The sequence below is a fragment of the Vanessa tameamea genome, chromosome 17 (genome assembly GCF_037043105.1).
Source record: "Vanessa tameamea isolate UH-Manoa-2023 chromosome 17, ilVanTame1 primary haplotype, whole genome shotgun sequence".
Classification (NCBI taxonomy): Eukaryota; Metazoa; Arthropoda; class Insecta; order Lepidoptera; family Nymphalidae; genus Vanessa; species Vanessa tameamea.
Window position 1 is genome coordinate 5,841,340 of NC_087325.1, and position 24,273 is coordinate 5,865,612.

General features: G+C 28.6%; 5 protein-coding genes across 7 annotated transcripts in view; 2 read left to right on the forward strand and 3 right to left on the reverse strand.

Moving 5' to 3' along the window:
- Nucleotides 1-2,726, forward strand: part of LOC113400554 (cytochrome b5 reductase 4) — a 78,321-nt gene extending 75,595 nt beyond the window's left edge. For all 3 annotated transcript variants that reach the window (XM_064217616.1, XM_026640170.2, XM_026640174.2), the window contains one exon: nucleotides 130-2,726. In XM_064217616.1, coding sequence (XP_064073686.1) covers nucleotides 130-358 — 229 coding nt within the window. In that variant the 3' untranslated portion in view covers nucleotides 359-2,726. The remainder of the gene's footprint in view (nucleotides 1-129) is intronic.
- A 4,145-nt stretch (nucleotides 2,727-6,871) lies between these two features.
- Nucleotides 6,872-10,491, reverse strand: LOC113400331 (FAS-associated factor 2). The gene is made up of 7 exons (XM_026639859.2): nucleotides 10,150-10,491; nucleotides 9,755-10,004; nucleotides 9,393-9,576; nucleotides 8,462-8,731; nucleotides 8,073-8,247; nucleotides 7,471-7,608; nucleotides 6,872-7,260 (listed from the first exon to the last, which is right to left on the reverse strand). Exons 1-7 carry the CDS (start codon nucleotides 10,282-10,284, stop codon nucleotides 7,102-7,104), a joined length of 1,311 nt encoding a protein of 436 aa, XP_026495644.1. The 5' UTR covers nucleotides 10,285-10,491; the 3' UTR covers nucleotides 6,872-7,101.
- An 806-nt stretch (nucleotides 10,492-11,297) lies between these two features.
- On the reverse strand, nucleotides 11,298-13,484 carry LOC113400433 (calglandulin-like). The gene is made up of 4 exons (XM_026639988.2): nucleotides 13,267-13,484; nucleotides 13,020-13,188; nucleotides 11,546-11,743; nucleotides 11,298-11,437 (listed from the first exon to the last, which is right to left on the reverse strand). The coding sequence occupies exons 1-4, from the start codon at nucleotides 13,446-13,448 to the stop codon at nucleotides 11,309-11,311; spliced, it is 678 nt and encodes a 225-aa protein (XP_026495773.2). The 5' UTR covers nucleotides 13,449-13,484; the 3' UTR covers nucleotides 11,298-11,308.
- Nucleotides 13,485-14,542: 1,058 nt separating this feature from the next.
- LOC113400332 (uncharacterized) lies at nucleotides 14,543-16,697 on the forward strand. The gene is made up of 5 exons (XM_026639860.2): nucleotides 14,543-14,749; nucleotides 14,821-15,183; nucleotides 15,277-15,508; nucleotides 15,954-16,205; nucleotides 16,359-16,697. The coding sequence occupies exons 1-5, from the start codon at nucleotides 14,723-14,725 to the stop codon at nucleotides 16,442-16,444; spliced, it is 960 nt and encodes a 319-aa protein (XP_026495645.1). The 5' UTR covers nucleotides 14,543-14,722; the 3' UTR covers nucleotides 16,445-16,697.
- On the reverse strand, nucleotides 16,685-23,334 carry LOC113400330 (uncharacterized). The gene is made up of 16 exons (XM_026639858.2): nucleotides 23,077-23,334; nucleotides 22,902-23,008; nucleotides 22,531-22,674; nucleotides 22,348-22,433; nucleotides 22,015-22,128; nucleotides 21,722-21,842; nucleotides 21,573-21,633; nucleotides 21,113-21,282; nucleotides 20,360-20,524; nucleotides 19,507-19,656; nucleotides 18,810-18,985; nucleotides 18,474-18,612; nucleotides 18,239-18,367; nucleotides 17,724-17,836; nucleotides 17,213-17,326; nucleotides 16,685-16,917 (listed from the first exon to the last, which is right to left on the reverse strand). The coding sequence occupies exons 2-16, from the start codon at nucleotides 23,005-23,007 to the stop codon at nucleotides 16,705-16,707; spliced, it is 2,001 nt and encodes a 666-aa protein (XP_026495643.1). The 5' UTR covers nucleotide 23,008; nucleotides 23,077-23,334; the 3' UTR covers nucleotides 16,685-16,704.
- Between the last annotated feature and the right edge of the window lie 939 nt (nucleotides 23,335-24,273).

Consider the following 24,273-nt stretch of genomic DNA (forward strand, 5'->3'; position numbering starts at 1 on the left):
AAGTGTATAATTAATTGGATTTTTTTTAATCGTGTAATTGTGCGAATGAAAATATTAACAAACCAAAAAGCAAGATACAGAGCGGTCTTACTTTATATGGTAAATAAATTCAATGCATCTTTTCTTTAGATTGAAAATAGAACATGTTTTATCAAACGCCAGTTGTTCGTGGAAAGGACAAAAAGGTCGAATAAGCAGTAAAGTTCTTTCGGAAATCCTGGATGAAAAAGCCATCTCCACAGAAGATACGCCACATTTCGCATGCTTGTGTGGTCCTACGGAATTCACGCACACTAGTCTGGACTTGCTAAAGAAACTTGGAATGAAAGAGAATGATATACATGCTTTTATAGGATAAGTGTAAATAAACAGACGTTGGATGTATGTCTCATGTTAGAATGATTACTTACATATGCAAATATTTCAAACCGATATTGTTAACATTTGTCTATCAAAACAATTTTAAATTTCTTGAGAAACGTTCGTTACAATATTGTTTATTTTGTTATTATTGTTAATTTTATTCATCATCGCGTTTGTGTTTATGGTATTTTTTGTTGATTTTTTTTGGGTTTATAATTTTTAGAGTTTAAGTTATTATATGGACATTATTTAAATTAAAAAAAAAATATATTTGTGTATTTTTAATTATATAAAGACGAAAATTCACAGAAAAGCAGAATGAATTTAAATCAACACACATAATAAGATTTTAAATTAACATGGTTATTTTTATTACTATAAGTATTTAAAACGGGATATTTACCATGTTTTTTATTTTTATTTGGTGGAGCTCGATATTTCAACATTATCTACGAATGTCTTGTTCACGAGATAAAAAACATGGTAAATATCCCGTTGAAATACTTATAGTAATAACACACACAATATTATTATAATAATTTATATTCATAACTTATTCTTCTCCTATGTGTTTATAAATATGTATATTAATAATATAGCCTATTTCAACCAAAGAAAGAATAAAGTTAAACAAATAATTTACTTGTTCCGTACAGTTTACTTATAGCTAAGCTGTATTATACCACCAGCAGTTTTTGATTAATATATCTTTATTTATAAAATCACACTACATAACTGCTTATATTCAATTTAATTTTACTACTAAATTTACGTTTCGTCAACGTTCAAAATGTCATTTTTTCGAAAATCCATGATGCCAATTCGATGTCAAATATTTTTATGACTGCCCCCTGTGGTTGGAATAAGCTATAGATATAAATTGTAAGGTCTAAAAACCGTTTCCATGTACATAATTTAAGCGATTATAAAAGGTAAATTCTAAAAAAATACACGTAATGACATATATATATTGTGTAAATCCGTATTTTCAATACTCTGTATTTAATAAGTAATGGGTCGAATTGCTGTTTATATATGTGACTCTCAATTCTGATCGTCACGCTGAGTACAAATAATAGATATACCATTAGTTCATAAAACCGATAAGCAATTATCTTAATTAATATAAGAAGAAAAATTGTAAAAAAAAAACAATTAATAATATCGTCCCATGAGTGAGACATTTTTAATATTAATTAAAAGTAACATAATAAATAACACCAAGTCAATATAAGTGAATGATTATGTTAATCTTTCCTTAATAGTTTTAATTTTAAAAAACTTATATAATTATACCTTTATTAATTTTTAACTAATGATTAATTTTGAATTCATAAATTATTCTTTTATGATTATGAAAATAATTGAAAATTATAAAAACATTGCTAATAAAGTTTTTAAAAAGCCAATTACTATTAAAATAACAAAACGGATAAAATAAAGATTTAAAAGCCATCCAACATTTATTTATTTTGCCTGTAAATAATGTTTATTTCTGTTTTATTGTGTATTTGTATACGTGTATTCGAGTGGTTAGGTCTCAATAAAAAAATGAACTAATAATGAAGAAGAAAAAGTTTTTACATATATTTGCGAAATTTTGGTCACACCTTTAATTTATTTTTATATATGTTACCACTATTTTTATTTTTTTATGATAAAATAAACATAATAAAATGTCCAAGATCTTTAGAAAATAAAATGAAAGTGTGATAAACTAGTTTTATTAGAAATGATATGTATTTCATTATTGTTGGTTCTAGCAATAGTGGCTAGTGTAGATAATATGTGTATTTAGAAAATGGTCACAAATAGGAGTTACTATTTTAATCCATCCACATTTCCATAAAATTTTAATATATCATTAATAATGTGATTAAACCTATAAAAATTTAATAAATATTAAAACTCTTTAAATTAATAAAATTTTGACTTTGACTTAATAAAATTTTAAAACATATTTCCAGTCAAATGTTATCATTCAAATTTAAATAAATAGGGCTTCTCGTTCCTTTAAAGATTGTTGCTGTGTTGACATATCACAATCTTAGTGTTTTTAACGTACCTACTTGGTTTTATCGTTATTAAATAAACATAGTAGATATACATATATAGTCACTATTAAGTTTATGTTGTTAAAAAAAGTATGATTTATCTTAAAAAGAAAATAGCCGTTTTCTAGATTCAAATGAAATACCCACCATTTATTGACCGATAGTTAATTTGAAAAACAAATAATTATGCACACATATTTGTAATAAATAATCATTAAAGTGCCTACATTCCAAGTGAAATGATTACTTTAGGTAAGATGGTTTTTGGTATTGTTTTATTTTTTTCTTAAATATAACATTAATGAAGAATCGTTTTTTATTTTCCCATTAATATCCGAAAAAAAAACAGAGCTGGATTTAGAGGTCTGAAGGCCATAGAACAACAAAGAAGTGGACGCCTCTAATTATTTCTTCAATTTATGTAAATTGAAGAATTTTTAAGCGGATTATTAAATTTATTATTGCTAATCATATTATATTACATTAACTCCTGATCAATATTTTATATCATTCTTTAAAAAAAATATGTACGGTAAAAAGGAGTAGAAAAAAGTATTTCGCATTTCCCCACAAAAACAAACAGCGGTTCGTTTTGTAGGGTGAGTAAGCCAATGTAATTACAGGTTACAATAGTTCCCAAGTTTGATTGGTGGCGTATTGGTGTTGTTAATATTTTTTACAATGTCTATAGGCGGTGGCGACCACTTACCATCGGTTGGCACACTTGCCCGTCCGCCAACCTAGTTGAAAAAATATATGCATGTTTCTATATATAATATTCATAATATGCTTATGTAACATATTACTAAACTTAATTATTAAGCGTTCAAAATAAATGTTATTACAGTGTTATTGGTTTCAAATACTGTTCAGATACAACCTTTTAAAACAGCGATGTTTTATACGGCGTATATTATGTGAGAGTATGTGTAGCGACAGAAGAACATTCAGATGAATTGGGTATGACAAAATTTTGAAGTAATTAGGTAAAAAAAATCATAAAAGTAACTTTATATGTGCAAATATACTATAAAGTGAAATAAAAACAAAGCAAATAAAAAAGGACGGACCAAATGTTGAAGAAAAAATGACCTTATAGCCTTAATACTTTATCAAACAAAAGTTTAAACAAGTATATATTTTAAATTAACATGGTTATTTTTATTACTAACAGTATTTAAAACGGGATATTTACCATGTTTACCACGAGACTCGTGAACAAGACATTTGTAGATAATGTCGAAATATCGAGCTCCACCAAATAAAAATAAAAAACATGGTAAATATCCCGTTTTAAATACTGTTAGTAAGTATATATTTTATCAGCTTAGTAACTAAGGACATAACATAACATTTCCTGAGCGAGAATTTAAAATAAATGAATACCGTGTAGGAAAATAACTTCGATAGCGTTGCTAACGGTACTTACAGTTGATGTCATTCGACGCCTTTTACCAAAAGGGCTCATCCTAACAGCATTTGGAACGGATAATACGTAATAATGTTTCCTATGATACTTCCATCATCACCCTTTTTGTTATAACAGTACGTAAACAGTATGTATGTAAATTCAATTCTCGGTTACAGCATTCATTGACGTGAAAATATATTTTTTTTCAATTTAATGTTATATCCGGACGTGATTTTCACTTTTTAAACGCGTATTCATTTGATTTGTTTTGTTTCTGTTCATGTCATTCCTCATATTTAACAGGTCCCACGTTTTCTGTTAGTTTTTCGCCCTAGTGACGACTGTTATGACAAAGATTAGAATTAGTTATTTTGAGTACATCCTTCCAATTTCGGACCATTATGTGCTAAGATCCATTTTTACATTGTCTTACTTCCTTTAAATCAATGTTGACTCTATGGATTAATTTTTCTGTATCATCATCATTTTTTGCTATCTAAATTAACATGCCAACCTCGACGTGCTTCCAATTTGAATTAATTTACTCATAGTCATCTATAGATATAATATGATCTATTTGGTTGTTGAACAAACAATAATGTCTCAGTACTTTTAAAATCCATGTATTTTAAAAGTATGTGTGTATTAAAATTGTTGTTTGTTAAAATTGTGTAAGTAGTAAATAAATGTATATGAAATAAAGAAATAAAAATAAATAAATCATAATGAGTATATAATAATATATATATGTTACTGTAAAGGCTCGAACTACGGTAAATCCTAAGATTTTCCAGTAAAACCTAACCTATATAACATTCAAAACAAAAGAAGAAAAAAATAGTCAGTGTGGGTCACGTCTTTCAAGAAGGACGACGAGCTACAACTCCCACGAAGATCTGCTGATGTTTAGTAAATAAGAAAAACTGTAACCGCCACACCTAACTAAAACCAAAAAGTGATAAAAGTTTATTTTTAAATTTACTTCCAAATTTAATTTAAAAAAAAATGTTATGACTAACAATGCGAGAAAAGTGTGAACCGCTAATTACAAAGGAGTTATTTACAAAAAATCTACAAATATCCGTATAATAAAACGAAAGCGTTTCTTTCACCCGGGATAGATATTTATCGCATTGTGTTGCTGCTGCCTTTTTTGGCATACATGTACCCGTAGAGACAATACCTTGCTTTGTACAATAATACAAAATTATATAAACTTTACTATGAACGTTTATAGGATTATACTTAATTCAATTATTGTTGAAAATAAAACAACAGACTCGTAAGGAACATTATATTACAACAAAACATAATATTTTACACAATCCATCAAAAGTAAATGCTTGTCATCTTCCAGCACCTTTGGTACCAGAATTACACACCACATATCACAAATAAAAAAAACTCAAGATTTTTAAGCAAAAGCGAATTAAAATGCAGAGAAATATATTCAAAAATAAACAAGGTGCCCAAAACCGTTATCATTCTGCTAAATACACGTTTCATTGAAATAAATCCAAAATTAACCGAATACATTTATTTTAAATTTAGAACTTGCAAATGGCTACGGAATACATATTAAAAACAAACTATTTTTTTAAATAATTACACACCATTGAATCTATATATTTAATTTAATGATCTGATACATACAAAATCAAATTCAGTTTTGATATGTATAAGGTTTTTAAATAATATTAATATAAACCAAATTAAACTTAATGCAATCTCGACACTCTTATGAATTCTAAATAATGTTATCAGTACTGGTGTAGTTAACTAAGAACATATCCTTGTAAACATAACTATAGCTTGTCATTATTCTTGCAAGATAAAGTTATATTTAAGAATGAACAATATAGTATTTCTACAAAAAAAAATTTAACAATTATTCGACAGTCGATGTTTTTGGATTTATCATTCAATACATAAAAATCCCATCCTTAATAAAAATAAGCTATATATCGTATACTTTTGAAGACAATAACGCCTTAAAAAGGACCGTTTTGCGCAAGAAAAAACTCAAACATTAATTAAAATATTTCATGTCATAACCAACATATCACAAGTATTTGATAATGGAACACCATTTTTAAATAACCCCAATTTATCATTTAAATAATAACATTAATAAAATCTTAAAAAAAACTAGTAGTTATTATGCATGTTTTACTCTTATGCAGAAAATTTAAGAAATTTAGACTTTGAATGTTAAAATAAAAAAATTTAAGCTAAAATTACATGCTACAAAACAATCTTGTTTTGCTGGAGATCTAAAACTCAAGTTAGTTAAAAACTTACTATAATAATAATCATTAATCATAACTACAATTTTTATAATCGTCCGATATTTTTTTTCCTAACATTATATGAAATGTAATGATCGAATGTTGAAAGCCCATTTAAAAACGATTTTAATATTAATATATATTTAAATAACAATTATCATTTATATCAAGACTTCTAAATTATATTTCAATAACGGGCGGCTCTCTTACCATAAGTAAACGGCATAATTATTTTTATCTGTTTGGTGGTCTTAAGTAAAAATAATAGAAAATCAAAAGCACTTGATTTTATCGTTTCGACCCGAGATTGGTACATTCAGTCGACTTTTTTATAATTATCCAATATTATGCGTGTACACGCTATCTTACCGGCATCAGCTTGTAACCGGGGATACCTTTGCGAGTGCCTTGGTGTTAAAAACTCTCACTGGGCAAAGTTAGAAAAACCATAAACGTACGCGTGAAGCGATAACTAGAGACAGATAATATTTTCCAAACAATGTCCCTACGATAAATATTTTCATCATACCAAAATATATTTTCTTAATTTTTTTAAAACGGTTCCAATAGCTTCCGACATAATCAATATATTTTTGGTATTCGTGGAACATTCATTATGATGCCTTGATAAAATCATATTTAAAAATCAGTTTCATTTTACATCCGAAATAACTCGACGGTAAGTTTAATAACAATTTGTCAAAAATGGTTATTTGTAAAAAGAAAAACAAAAAATAGAAATAAATGAAATAGACTTTTACGCTCCTAATATGCATAAGATTTTAATAAACAACTAATTTTGTAATCGCATCTCAATCCATCAGTATTCTTTAATGAATCAACTTACACTATACAGACTTATAAGTAACTTATAGAACATATTTTCATAAACAGACATTAATTTATGATGACTTCATATTTATGTTGTCTACAACTCATTAACATTTCTGTAAATTAGATACCAATAGCATATTAATTAAAATGTCTATGCGTTAATATCATTGACAAAAAGCACATCGCGGTCTTTGAGACCGACGTCTTTTAAGTTTGATGTACCTCGAGTTATGATACGTTTTGGAAAATTGGTCGTGATTTCAAATTCTTCTGGAGCTTGTGAGTTACTGAACACGAAATCGTACAAATCCTGAAAGTGAGAATTAATAAACGATTATTTTTAATTTAATATCTATATATTTTAACTCTTTAGTTTAGTTTTAGTTGCACTACTAAATGATTGTATCATTCTATGAAAGGAAATAATTCTTTATTAAAATAATATGAAGAATGCATATTCTTGAGAGACAAGTTTTTTTCTCTACAGAATATTATTGACTATAATAAATAAAAGACATACCTGTGTGGTGTGAGAGAAAAGAAAACGCCGAGTGAGTCTTTCTCCTCCAGGGAGTCGTATGAGTAAAACAACGACATCAGCACCAGGCAACGGTTCGACTGGCAAATTAGATGCCATTTCTTCCCGAGCTGCTATTACCTAGAAACAGCACACAAGCAGTTATTGTCGAAACCATTCAACGTGACAATTAATCTTATAGTCAACTTAAAAATAAAATAAATCAGTTACAGTTTTAGTATTTCGATAATTGACAATCAATAGTAATTGTTAATTATATATATAGTAAACTATGTTATGGTAAGTGATAAGTGCTAATACTCGCCAAAAACTCGCACTACATACACAGATGCTCTTGCACAAAGTACAACAACAACTAATTAAATAACGACCAATGACGATACTAAACAAATAAAAATCTCATACCATCGGTATCATACATAGCCCATAAGAGACCATCAATGGTTAGATGAGTTTATGGAACTACAAGACGATTACTATTAACGATTAATTTTGATTGCACTTTAGACCATTGTCAGCTGGGCACGATTTTGTAAATTGGCATGAAATAAAATGATAATTGACGTCGGCGAGACGGGCCTTACCTGCAGGCGGCGCTGCTCCTCCTGCAGCTGGCGGTGCAGCGTGTCGCGCTGCAGCTGGTCGCGCGCGGCGCGGTCGGCGGCGCGGCGCCGCTCCTTCTCCTGGTCGGCGGCGAGCGACTCCGCGTACGCCTCGTCCTGCGCCGCGCGCAGCCGCGCCGTCACCTCGCGCTCCACTCTGGAACGCATTGCATCGTAGACGCGAGATCTACTCCTCGCTACTCTACTCTAATCGACTCTGTTGCGTATAACTGATCTGAAGGCTAAAAACTTTTATACTTTAAATCTGGTATAGATTTGGTTTTATGTTTAGTGAAATGAAAACTCTTATGATTTAAATCAATATATCATCAACTTGGTAGTGTTACACTTATTTATATAAAACTTCAAACCTGTCAGCCCGAGCAGCGGCGAGATGAGGTTCGTTCTCTGTGACCACCCTCTGCAGTCTTACTAACAACTGCTGCGGTGCGCAGGCACCCTCACTCCGTGCTACCACTGTCATGCGATGTTCACGCACGCACACCACACACAGTAGTGGGTATCTTCGACCTCCCACCGATTGTGCAACCCTCCACCCTTCCGATGTATCAATAGAACATCCCCAAAAGAGACCATGTGTATTTATGTATTGGATCACTTCTGGATCTGAGAGTGTTGTCCTAGAAAAAAAAACATTTTTCAGCAAGTTTCCTAACAGTCCATTGCTTCACTACAATTTTTACACATAGATTTCTCTATAAAGTTACAAAAATATTTACAAACAAACCAAACAAACAAACAAATTTAATCATGCTTAATAAAATTAGTAGAGATATATGATACAAAATTAATTTAAATATTGCATAAATATTTTGCCAATGTTCTATTATAGTTTTTGTGACTTGTTAACTTTTTGTTGCGGGAAGAAAATTAAAGGGTCCAAGTTCCAAGTAAATGTACAATATATATTTAAAAAAAAAATGGCATTTCTTTACATAGAAAGCTATATTTCAGGCTATGGTACATGAGAATGCTCTTAGTAAAATGTTATATACGAGTTAATATTGCTTTATATGCAATGATAGGGTTTATTACCATTTTTGATAAATTTAATCTAAGTGGACTTAGCAGTTAATCAATCACTAAAATTTGGCCAATTCTTAATTGACAACTTCCATTGGAATTATTCAACAAGTGTGTGTATTAGTGAAAGAAATTATATAATTTTTGCAAACTTTTCGTGATGTCAGAATATAATTATTGACAATAATTTAAATGCTTGTTTTTAATCATTATTACTTTAATACATCTTATAAACTAACACTAAGTCTATGGTGTTACCTGCAAAAGTTTTGTGTCTCTGTAGCTGATTCTGAGTGGAGGTACACAATAAGAAATCTCAATTCATTTTTAGCATCGTTTAGTGCTTGTGCATATGTGCCCTGATAGAACACAGGGTGTGGGTTGTATCTTGATGTATAGGTGTTTATGAAAGTCATCACATCTCCGAGTGGGTCTGTTACCACTAGAAAAATAAATATAAAGAATGTTAATTTTTCGTACCAAAATAAAAATTAATTTTAATGTAAAACAACAGTAATAACTTTTACTTTAACTTAATGAAAACTAATGATTAGCATTTTAAGGCTATAATAAATGTCAATTACAAAAAATACTAACTCTAAATTAAATTATGTACTTACATCTTCTTTCATCATTTCTCACAAAACTTAAAAGCAAGTTCAATACAGACGATATTGTACTATAACACATTGATACAACTAAGTTGACAACATAGCGGAGTAGTCCTCTCACTCCTATGGGACCTTCTGGAGTCTCATCTGTAAATACTTGCTGAGCTATGTGGTCGTGTACGACTGGAGGCGCCCTTGCTTCCGTCGCAAATACAGAAGGTCGACCTTCTCGTATATTAAGCTGTTCTTGTATTGCTACCTAAAAAATTTCAATCTTTTGTTAATAAAATAATATCTATTTATCGTAAAAAACTTTCGAAAGATCATAATAATAAAAAAAAAAACAAAGTTACTGTTTTATGGATACATGAGAAACTTGCAATTGTATGGAACTGAGTCTATACCTCTAAGTCCCATTGATGTCTTTGCAAAACATCTCTGCATATTGACATATCCTCGATTCCTGTTAAATCTTGAAACTGTAGAATTTTATCAGTTTGTTCTTGGGTCAAACCCAATGCATTGTCTTCTAGATCCATTGCTATAACTTTTTAGTAAGATATTAGCAATAGAACAAATATATATAAAGTATCGTATACGTAGCTCTACATAAATGTGCTTATAAACAAAAATAACACAAAAATAATGTTGAGAAAATGGTTAGAATAAAATGTTTTTCTCAATAAAATGCCTCGGTACACATTATCTAGGTAACAGAAGTTGACATGTCATGCATGATATGTCATTCGTAATTAACTTTTTTAATAAATGGTAATACTGAAAATAACAATTCAAAGATTATTATTAATATTCAAAGTTTCACTAAAAATTATATGGCTTATAAAGAATTTTCTTACTACTAATTTTTAATTACTGTTTAATAATAATCATTAATGGTTACTGAATACTTATTTCTGATATATTGACCTTAAATTGGCTTTTTGTTTATTTTATATTTTTTATTGTATTTGTTCATATGTATGTGGTATAAGCACCACAATAAAAATATTAAATATTGTGACAATGTCAATGAAGCCTAGTTAAGAAGAATATATCTTTTAACGTAATATAACTTCGTTTGTTTTCCATTTTTTATTTATATTTATAACCAGATATGACAGGCATATGACTCCACTCCATCTGATGGTAACTGGTAGTAGAGTCCAAACATGACGGCAGTACAGTCAGAGAGAATGAACTGCACTAGTCGCCCTCGCCATGCCGGCCCGCAAGATGCGTCTTCACGCCTCTTTTCCCATTTCTTGGTTTAACTGAGACTTATTTAAAAAATACCATTAATGTATGTATATCCCACCTATATTAAAAATCCACATGTTCTGTCTTTAGACGAGAAAGTCGTGATGATGGTGATGATGACTACTCTGAGAATTATGCTAAATACCGGTCCTAATTTTGGATTAAGTATCTAATATGTATTCTAGAATAATTAGCCGTTAAATATTACAACTGATGTATGTCATAAAGATATTTTATTATTATTGGATTAATTTATATCTATTAGTAATAACAGTTAAATTTTGAAAAATATTTAATTGCATGTAATCATGATTCCTTCTGATCCTTTACTGGCATATTCGACTCTCCTTCCGTTGCTATTGGAGTCGGTGCAGTTTCTTCAGGTTCTGGTAAAACTGATGGATCTTCATGAGGATTTTGGTACAGATATTGAGCCTGATAAAAATAATTTTGTTAATTGTTCTCCACGTGCTTATTATGGTGTTAATATTAAAATGAATGTTAAGGGTTATATATATAACCGTTAAAATATATATATTTTACCTCTAATTGATAAAGTTCAGGAGCGACATTAAATAAGCTTTCAACAAAATCCTCATAAAAAACATTTCCATCGCCACGAACATTTGCATCTCGTAATAACTCTCGAGTCTCTGCTTCACTGTATACATCTGCATGAGTTGTTACTATAACTTTAATGTCATCTGTCTCCAAAAAATTTCGTTTTTCGGTGTCGAATACCTATTCAAAATAAATGAACAATTACTGATTAAAAAAGATAACTACATAAATTCGTTTAATATAATTTACAAAATTATTATACACAGTCATAATAAAAAAAAAAAATTGTAATTAGCGGCCGATCTCCTCGCACCATGTTTGCATCTCTGTTGTATAATTATACCTACGACTATAAAAAAGTTCGCAAACATAAATTAATGCAAATTTATAATAATTTCCTAAATAAGATAATATAGAAATGGGGTAAATCTGGCCAAAAATGGCACAAATTCCCATTTTTTTTTCTTTTCTACAGGATTATTTTTCCATTGAATCATTATAGATTTATATCTAGCCTAAGGATACATTTTTTTTCATATATAAATGTATTTAATCACTTTTTACAAGAAATATGTCCGTGACAACAAAAACTGTATAATGATATAGCCTCAGTCTACAAAATTCTTAAAATGGCCAAAACCGGGTCACCTGCCCTACGCAAAGGTTGGTTGATTTGTATTCATTAATAATTATTACTAAACAATAAAGGCTCGGGGCTACGGTTTTTTTTAGCTTGTATATAATTTATGGACTAGAGAATTACATATACGTACCTTATTCCAATCGAAGAAGGAATAAAGATAAACAAACCTTAGATTTACATTAATTTATACAAAAAGTGCTTGATTAATATATATTTGTTTATAATACAACAGTATTCCGCTTAATTACTTATAAGTATCCACCTTAATTTTACTTTAAAAATCCCGATAATAGCTTCGTCAAAATTCAATAAGCCATTTTTTCGCGAAGCCATGAAATGAATATGAAATAATAATATCGTTTCAATTCGATGTCAAATATTGTTTATTTGTATTTATTCCTCTTGTGTTTGCAATAGGTTATAATAAGTAGCAGCTCGAAATGTTCCAATGTTGGACTAGACCGCATCTCCTCATAGGGGCTAAGTTTGAAGCTTATTTCACGACAACAGAGAACATGAACTTGGATTTTTGAAAATCTATTATAATGAATATCATTAACTCTAAACCCAGACATTTAAAAGTTTGTAATTTTCAGATTGAACAGTTTTTTTTTACTATAAAGTCTGTCTAAATGTAAGAATTATGGTTGATGAAGGTTGAAGATCCAAGAGTAAAATTATTCAGTAAAATATAATCTTTGTTTATATAAATCATATTTTACGATCAACAAAGTTGCGAGTTTGTATTAGGAAGTGTTCTTATTTCAGTTATTTATAAACTTTTTCTTTATTGATATGAGATACCTTATATACCTTAAATGCTAGTTTAAGCTCATGTTTAATGTCAGGCATTAAAATCCATTTATCAAGCATATATATGAATTGATCCTTTGTAATCATTCTTATAATTCCGGCTTTTAATTTCTCTACTTCATTCATAATTTCTGCATAACTTGGATAATGAAAATCACGCCTATGAAATCTATAAAATTAATAATCACTTATAAATCAAACTTGGTTTTATTAATGTGATTTTTATTGAAACTAATCTATACTATACTTTTTGAGGTCCAAAAAATCTTTTATTTTTTCAACAGTTATTACATTTATTGGTTCTCCATTATCAATAATTAATAGAGGCTTTGAATTTTCGTCGAACCATTCAATTATTTCAGACAATTGCTCTTCAATGAACCGTGGTGTCACATTCTGTAAGGGATTAAAAACATCAAAAACTGCCATTTTTGTTGGTAAAATAATTATAAACTAACAAATTTTAAAAATAATTGTATTGTCTAATGTCTCACGATAGCAGATAATAAAATGATTCATAGACACTTTAAAATTGAAATAATCTGAAAGATTTTGTATTAGGGTTTGATATATGTACATATAAAAAATTAAAAAAATCTTACTGTGATCTTTTATTTTATTTTTCCCTTTCCTTCCTTATTTTCCATATCTAACGCGCCCGAATATTTTTTTAAATATTTTCTACCCTTCCGTATGGCTACCACTATGCAGGCTGGCGGTTTATCTAAACTATCAATATCGGACACGCTCCAGTATTTTCATATTTTTTTCTTTATATGTTGCATCATTAAAAGGGGTAGTATTTAGTATTTTTTTATTTTCTTATCATCTACTTTTCAAATCCCATCCAATAGATCGTGGCAACTATCGAGTGAATCCCCGTTTAGCATCATAGACTCATTATTTTCATTTTTAAAAACGAGTTGTCATATTTAAAGTCTTGAAGCTCCTTTCGGAATGTTGACAAAGGAGTATTTTTTATTTTTTTTTATAATATAGGCAAACGAGTGAGCACCGCGCGCGTAAGAAATATTAACTATTCGTTACATACATAGCCAATGCATGTTATTTTTCTCGTGTCTTTATTACACTCATCCTTCAAACCTTATTGTAGTCTTATCAACAAAAATTTGAAAATTACCAACTGGCAAATCAAGGGCTTATAAAAATCATTACAAAAGTACACAGTTTAGTCAGTGAAACTGTATTATAATGATTGCTTCCAGATTAAATTCGTCATTCATAATTAAAATGGGAATGAAGGTTAATTAAGTTATATAATTACTCATTATTTTATAAAATTGTAATCTTTAGCAACAAAAGTATCTTTAAGAAAAGTAATTTTAATGTTATAAAATAATCTGCATTTCGAAAATGATTCAATTAAATTCTCAGTATAATGGTTTTAAAATTATATCTAGCAAGAGTTACCTTTCAGTCATTTGTCAACATAATACACAGTTCATATTATGTCAGTTTTGATGTACCGTAACTAACAAATCATATGTTAGCGACAGCAGTTTACCGCTTTATAAACTTACTAACTACTTATTTATTATCCGTGAATTTGCTATTGACTGTTGATATTAAATGTCCAAATTGATTTCCATCTTTTTATTGTATTTTTAAACAACAACAAATGAAATTCTGAGAAAATTCCTTTATTTGAAAAGTTCAGTCGTTATAGCAATAACAATTAAACAATGTTTGAATCGGATGACTACGATCAGGTAAAGAAATCTTTAGAGTAAATATTTTATAAACATTATTGAAAATAACTTATATGTATGTAAATTTCCAGATTTTGTCTCAGATTGACTTTCCTGACTTAGGTGTTAAATTTCCTAAAAATAGCCAAGAATCGCAAAAACAAGCAGAATGTTCTGATAAAGGTGAAATTCAACAGGCAGTTTTAAAAAGAAATATATCAGCAATTTTTGAAAAAAGTATTTCAAACAAGAACAATGTAAGTCTACCTGATACCTCTGCAAATAAAAAGAAGGAAACTAACAATGTTTCCCCAAAGCATACAAAAAGAAAGATTATAAATTCTTATTTTGATCACAATAGTAAAAGAAAGTTTCCTGGTCCAGCTGGACTGTTATCAGGCAACTTTGAAGAGAAAAAAGATAATGATGTCTGTCAAATGGAGCTTCTCTCACAGGTAACATAATTTACATATCATAGTTGGCCAAAAGTTACAATTTTTTTTCATAAAATCTGTTAATATTAATCTGTCTTCCAAATTTATTTTAAGGACATAGATTTTGCACAAGGTTACTTACATGGTAATGTCTTTGAAACACCACTTTGGAAGCGACTCCTGGAAGACACAGCCAGTATAAAAGAAATAAATTCAATCAAGGCTATAAAACACCAGGCACTTGCTGGTAACCTACATAGAAAAAAGGCTCAATTTGTAATTGCTATAGTTGAATCAGTTGATAGATCTGCTATTGACCCATTAATAACACTTAGAGATAAAACAGGTGAGTTTAATTTAATGTTAACATATATAAAAACAGTTAGTGCCTTTTCGCATGTGCATATATGAGCTATTATGACAGCTTTCACATGTCACTCTATCCTTAACAATATCTTAAATAATATTGTTATGAATAAAACTATAACTGAAAAGGTCGTAATATTATCCAATCTAGATCCCAAAATTACATACCCATAACAACCCTGGTATACTCAATCACATGGCGAACATAATAAATCGGTCTGGAAGTTTGTATAACAAACTAGTCTTGTGCATTGATAATTACTACTGCATCCACTGCCACTGGACAGTGGCATAAAAAAATAGAAGTTTATAGTTGCATAAACAATGTAATGTCAAAGTGTTGGAATGGCACAATGCTGACACATTTAAAAGGCATAATAATAAATCTTTTGAAGATAACTCATTTAATGTCTTGCTATTTTTAGGGAACATAAAATGCACTCTTCATAGAGATGCATGGACAGCATTTTCTGCATATATTGTATCAGAATATTGTGCTGTTGTCCTCTCGAGACCAACTGTTCTTACAACTGGCAGTGCATTCAAGAAGCATTACTTAAATATAACATTGAGTAATATTGCAGTTATATATAGTTCAGCTCAAGTAAATGATAATGAAAATTTGCCAGATGGGTGGCAAAAAAATTGTCAGGAAGATTACACTATAATTAAATCAGGTACTCAAAATATCACTTACTTAATTATATTAAAGTCTTCAATTTTAAGAATAACAAATATATTATATACAAATATATTCTAAATGTATTTTCAGAAATTTAAACATTATAATTAATTTGAATGATATTGACTTTATTTTTTTATTGTTTCAGAGAATATTTCAAATAATGACTCAATTACTGATGATATAGATTTTATGGAAAATCTTGATGATGTTTTTTCGAATGATTTATTTTAGCTCTTTCTTGAAAAGTTAAACTGGGATTTAACAAGGCAAGGGTAACAGACAAATTATATTTTTATAGACCAAAAGTTCAATCATCATAATCAAATTAAAGTTTACCCTATTCTATTAATAGAATATTTCCCCTGGAATGTCAAAAATGGATACTCTACCTAACTCAAAAATATATGGAGCCATAGTTTCTGAAAGTGTACATTTATTTTTATTTTTCTATGATTATAAATAAAAACCTAATTCTTCATGTCAATTCTTTATTATTTTGTCTTAATTTTTATGTGTTTGGACACAATGTGTTTTGAGAGTGTTGCTGCATGAAAATATGTACTTGGACACATTTTGCATTTAAAGACACCTTTTAAGAACTTTTTACTATGATTAGGTGTAATCTCAGAACCATCATCTACTTCTTCCTGTTCAAAATGTGTTTTTATGTGCTTGAGGCAGTTATTTAGTTTTGTAAATAAGGACTGAAACAAACATTTTCGTAATTAGCTTCAACACATTTTTTTTTTAATATACTAAATGTTACTTTTTTTATTTCACCCCTCGAGAGGGTACCTTTTTACCCCTTTATTTTGACGATCTGTGTGCTCATCTGAAGGCTGCAGGTTCAGCTAGTTGATTATAGATTTACATATTGATTTAAACATTTTAAGCTGCTAATGTTGTTTTCCCAACAAGCAACATCATGAAAGTATTTTAAGTTTTCAATGAACTGATACATATTTTGTGAAAATTTGAAATTCTGTGTAATATACTCACATGACATTGGTTACACATATATTGTTTGTCTTTACCAGAATTGACTATTGTATATGAATTATTTGAGTTTTCTGCATCTATAGTTAACATATCATCTGTCTCCATGCATTCAGTCTGTAAAAAGATTGTTAAATCAATATTTTTTGTTCTTTAAAAACGTAGTAAAGTTGGTTTAAAAACTCATTCATAGGTAGTCTATAATCATAATAAGATAAGCTATCTAATTGTAAACAATTAGTTGTAAACAATTGTAACAATTTATTAAGTATCTTTTAATTAGTCTTTTGATCTTATTAAGTAAAATGTTATCAAACAAAATAGAGTAATTAATAATTCATTATTTTATAATAATCAAGAAATGGTTTGAAAAGTACTTTCAGTAATGATATTCTATATTCACTTGTGTCACAAACATATTGATAATGACTAATGCACTTTGTATTCAGTGTTCTGATTGCTCATCAGACTTTATCGTAAAAATATTTGCAGAGAAATGCCACTAGAAAATTACCTCTTGATGCAATCGAAGTCCTTCCTCAGTTTTATACACAGCTGCACAGGCACTACATGCATATACCAGTTTTTGACGAATATTAACATCGCTCATTTCTCTCAATGGAATATCTACAAACAGAAACAGCATTTTGTTTCAAATATTAGTTACTATAATAAACTTCACAAAAATCTTTTATTTATATATTTTTAATATTTCAAATATGCTAGATGTTTGTTTTAGTTACATTATTATCAGAGTAAAACATAATTTTTAAGTCTTCTGTTAGTACCGCAGTGTTTGTTGCTCAAGCTATGCACTGATAAAAGCTAAATAATTAATTAAGATTGAACAAGATAAATTACTGTAAATATCAATCGCTACTTAGTGAATATATTGGATTGGATCTAATATTTTCATTTTTTGTGCTCGTAATTACACTAGTTAACAATATGATTTTAGATGTACAGATATAATTTTGCTATTAAATGTATCACAATTTTTTAATATTTATATCAATGTGTGCAACTTACGTCTTTTGTTCAGTGTTATTGAAATTCTTGTAATCCCATCAACACCTTTCATTTCTCTTATATGAATATGCAAGAAATTTTCATCATCAGCATCTCTATTTCTTTGGTTCAAATCATCATTTTCTTCATCTTGAAACATCATTATATAGTTGTAAAATAAATATTAGAAAATATCAAGGAATATGATAAGAAGCACAAATAAGAAAAAATTTAAAAAGTTAAAAATATCTTTTACCTTCAAGAGACATTCGTAGCATATCAGGTAAATACATGAAACCTATTTTGGCACCATTCTTTACAACCTGGCCAGGTACTAGTGTGGGGATGGTCTCTACATACATTTGACCAGATTGTTCATATTCTTGTATGACTACCTGTAAAAGTTTGATATTAATAAATTTTATTTAGAGATTCTCGCAAGGTATTCATAGCATGTCTGCCTTCAAATATTTTAACTTTTCTTACTTCAATAAATCAAAAATATTTTACATTGAGAGCAAGAAGAGTAACAATTTAAGATAATAAAATGAGAAATTTTATATAATATAATTAGATATTTAATTATATCTACCTTAGTAATGAGCAAGCGTCTTTCCATAACAGTTGGTTTGAAGGCAGGTACACGTAATAGTTGCTCCACAACAATTTCTGCTGCAGTAACATCTTTCATGCTACATTTTTCAGCATTACCACATAGTGCTTCTTGAATTAAATTGTCAAATTTGGTTTCGTCCAAACCTGTATTACCTGAATTCATGTAAAAATAAATATAAGCAGGACAATATGGGTTTTTATCGAATTTGATATGTTTTCAATAATGAAGTGTGAAAAGCAATGTTTGCTTTGTCTTAGTTTTGAAATATTCTTTTTTTATTATAGGTTATAAAAAATCATTATTGCCATCAGACACTTAGCATGCTACCATGCATAACCGTGTATTTGTAAGATAAGGATAAAAAATAAGTGATATAATGTATGTACACAGCTATCGAGTTTGTTTATTTTGGTTCAGCTGAGTGCATTTCTAGTACAGCTTCAACTAGAAATGGGCAAACATTTATGACTAGCTGCTTGCCTGATTTTGGCATTGCTTTTGGTGATTGTTTGTTTTCTTACCACCTTGCCTATGGGTAGAACCAAGTAGTTCAAATTTTCAATGGTATTATAAATGTATTTAATAAAAATTGCAATATTTGATACAGAGTTAGTCTATTTTTCTATGTATAAATATTTTTATGCAGTATGTTGCAACTAAAATTTATACTCACATGGCTGTAATTGCTGGGCATCCTGTCCAGTTTTTAATGAATTTGATTGTTTTGAAGTTCTACTTGTATTATAGGCTTTTTCTGTCTTCACACTTGCCACTAACTTTTTACCATGTATAGTTCTACCTAATACTATTTGAGGTGGAATGTCTGAAATTATTGTTATTTTATACTTAGTGATTATATAGAACTATATAGTAAACATATATCTGAACTAGCTACTCATCCCAGCTTCATATGGGTACAATAGGGTAGATTGAAGAACAAACATAAGCTAAAAAATTCTTGATTTTTTTTCAGCTATAAAAGTCGAAATTGTCGAATATTTTCTACTATAATACGCATGTATCATAAATATAAATATTCCTCTTGAAGCACTACGTTTATTGATGAAAACTACATTAAAATCTGTTGCATAGTTTAAAAGATCTAAACATACAGACCCCGGGAAGCAACTTTGTTTTATATCATGTAGACTAGTATTCATATTAAAAACCTCATCTTCAAATCCAGGATTTTATATACAAGAAAAATAAACAGGAGCAGAAATTGAATTAATTATTATTAAAAAAAATTTAAAATTCCAAGATTCTTGTATTTTTTCAAAACAAAAACCTAAAAATGGTCTCAAGAAAAATATACACATAACCAGTTGTCGCCCACGACTTCGCTTGTGTTTTAGTTGGTCATTTGGATAGACATAAAAAGTAATTAGCCTAAGTCCATCTTTAGATTTCAAGCTTTCTTTATATCAAATTTGGTTCAGTGGCTTGACCATGACAGAGCAACAAACAGACAAACAGTTACTTTTGCATTTATAATGTAAATATAGTTTGTATGAAAGATGTTATACCTTTAAAAGAAAAGCTTGTTTTTATTCTAAGAGCATTACTATCTCTTCTAACTGATGTGTTTTTTACAGAATTAAGTCTAACATAGTCATGTGGAGACTGAGCAGATGTTAGATGTCCATTTTCAGTTAATTCTTCTTCGTATATTATCTCAGGCCTACTTTTATCTGTAAATAATAATAAAAATTGACATAGTTAATTTCTATTCTATATTATTATAATATTTTTTAACATATTTGATTATTTTAATTTTACTTGGATATATGATCTAAAAAAATTACAAAATTATTTTGTGTTTATTTGTGGGAAAAATTCACATATAGTTTATTTGCATTCATTAAGAAAAACCAATGTTCACATAAAATAATAAAGTATACCCTATAACCTGTAACATAATTTTGGAGCATGTTACATGTTTACATTCTTTTAAAATTCAACAAAATTATTGAATTTCTAACATAAATTATTGAATGTCATCTGTCAATTTTGACAACTATAAAATTCAGACTTTGACAACAATTTCTAAGGTTATGTTTACGCATAATTTAAAATTACCGCTAATTTTAACATTACAAACCCTTTTTTTTTAAATATGCATATGTAACTATGAGTTTATTCAAGCTCAAGCCATTTATACCTTATTCAAAGAAAACTAATTCAAATAATCCGATGGGTTATTTAAATATTTTTATAAAAACTGTAATATGTTTATTTAAATTAATCTAATTAAATAGGTATTAGTGTATACCGACAACCTTGTTCATGGTCATAATAGGATGATGTATCCTGTGAGTTTTCATTATCCACACCTTCATCCTCAATTACATAGTTCACTAATTCTTCCACACTTTGTTCATTTTCTAATTTTTCATATACTATTTCTGAGTTCTCGTAAGAAACATCTCCGTTTTCTGTTTTAATAGAGCTGCAATAAAAACATTTACATCTTGTCATGAATAGGTTTAAAATATATGAAATACATATATTTTTTTATTTTTAATATAATCAATTAGTTCTGATTATCATTTAACTAAAGCATAACTATTAAATTTATTTCTTCCTTAGCTAGACACTAGTATCATTGTTAACCATAAACAAACTTAATAATTTTACATTACTCATCAAATTTATGTCTAATATAGAATATAGAACTATATACACCTGATTGCTACAATTAAAGGTTTATTAGTCACATATTTAAAGCATTAAAGATACCTTGCAAGGGCCTCTTCATTGTTATCAGCTTGAATTTCTTGTTTCAACTTTTCGATTAATTCTGAAATTGATATAGTGTTGTTACAGGTAAATGTAGCATATTCATATGTATGTAAATTTATATTCATCAAAATTATCTCAATACATACTTTCCTCTTCTGTGATGTCATGTAGTCCCATATTATCCAACAAAAATATTTTTTCACTTATTTCTAATAATATCCAACCTTTTTTCTCTAAGAGTTGATACTGCTCATCACTAAGAGTTATCTGTGACAAGAATATCTCATTGTAATCACTAATATATTAATTATTATTATACATCACAAATTAAAACTTAATTACAAAAATTATATCCACAGCTTTTTAATTTTATTTTTAACTAACTTCAAAATTATTTTATACATATTTTATTATTTTGTAAGTAGAAAATCACACATACCTCAGTACAATCATCGTTTTTGCTCTCAGTATTTTCATCTACATCTTCAAGAGTTGCACTTTCATTAGCTTCTGATATTTCTTTATTTTCTTCATCAACATTATCTTGATCCATCTGCCAAAAATTGTTTAGTCACTTTATAATTATGTTCGAAGTTACAAATCTATTATCTATCTTTCTTTACAGTTACGAGGCTTTTATATGCTAACAGATAAATTTCAATAAGACAAAACAAGTCAACCATAATATATAACTTTTTTGTTCAATTTCTAAATTACAAGACATTCATAAGGCCAAAAAAAGAAAGTAATAAAATTAAAAATAAATTGGTACCTGTTCCTCCTTGTCATTTTCTACTGCTTGCAGCAAGTAACTATTTGCATACATATTGCTTTCGCCTTCTGGTATAACAAATTGATCTAAAAAGCGATTATGGGCCTTTATTCAAGTAATTTAACAAGTCTCAACTAATTTATAGTTATCAAAATGAGATTTTTTCATGGAAATAGATATTACCAGATACAGAAATGAGTTCAGCTGAATTATCCACATCAACATAAAACTGTTGTGGGGTGACATCATACACAGCACAGGGTTGTGTTCCGTCTAGTACCTCTTTAACATCTTCAACTTGAGTTAAATACTGGACAGGTCTATTAACTAATGAAAAAAAATAATATTTATATTTTAATAAATGGATTATAAAAGCACTGCACTCTTATAAGGCGGAGAAAACTCATTTTTTTGTAACGGTTAAGAGGTTATTTTTTAAAACAGCATTAGATCTACATTCATAGGGATTATTCGTTTTTTTGTTCCGCAAAGGCTGAACTATTTTATATGGTTCAAAACTACGATAATTTACTCATTTTCAAGTAGGCGCTTACCAGAAAGAAATGTGCCATCATCTTGAACGACGAAAAATTGATTAGCATCATTATCTGTACTATTGCTTGGCAGGTACTCATAAGTCTCGTAAGCGCTTTTATCCATTCTAAAACAATTGTTTATGTATAAAAACAGCAAATTGAACACTAAAACATGAATTTTTATATAACTAACCTGACTTATTTTCCAGATTATGTCGATTTAAATAGCAATCATAGAATGCATTTCACTATTGTTTGGAATAAGCACAACATTACGACAAATATATTGATAAATAATTATTTTATGTCGTTTAACATTGTTACGAGTTACATTGAGGAATTTCAAACATAAATTATTAATTACTTTTGTGTAATTGTATTGTCACTGTCACATACTAACAGTTAACACGAAGTGCGGTCTTACCAACAATTTAAAAATGGTATTGACATAAAAAATCAAAACAATATAAGCTAACGCTTCAGTCACAAAAATGATACCAAGAATCTTGATACTAGATTGTAGAATGAAGAACGATCTATGATTTAAAAAAGACGAACTACGAAGCTTCTTTAATCTGTAAATAGGTCTACATAGTTGTTGAGGCTTAAGAGAGGTGACATTCTTGTTTTTGTATATCGATAATGATATTATACTAAACGCTGGTTGCAATCTCTAGCAATCTGGTCAATTAGTCATTCACAAATTAATTATTAATGAAATGTATACATTTATATATACATAAATATGACGTGATTTTTTTAAACTAAATTTATTAATTAAAAGAATTTATAATATCCACACTGTGAAGTTTCACCCGACCTCTAATTAGGATTAGAATAATATATATGCAAACCAATGATTAATACCAAGCGATGAGGTGACTAAGTGAGCATTGAGAAAAGACATTGCATGCATTGAACTGAATACCGATTTTTAATGTGTAGTGTAGTGCTTTAAGGAGGTAAAGGCACCGAAAAGTATCGACATCTAAAAATCGAAATTTATATCGACAAATCGTAAAAGTATTTTTATAATAGAGAACAAAGCTTATTCCGTATCCGTATACTAAGTATCTAATACGCAGTCAATAATCAATTCAATCAGTCAAACATTTATAAACCATAACTAACCATAATTAAACAAAAATTAAAAATATAATTAAATTTCGTTTTGTTAATCGGTAATAAATCTATATTAATTCGGTATTAAATCTACTACAATCGTATTTGCTAAATTAAAAATATCGACGACGGTACATTGCAGTATATTCTACTTTTAATTTAGAAACCTCTCTCAAAATTACTCTAGTACCTAATATTCAATAATAATCAGAGTATACATCTACCACTAAGTAATGCCAGCATCAAACCCATTAGTTTAATAATTTAC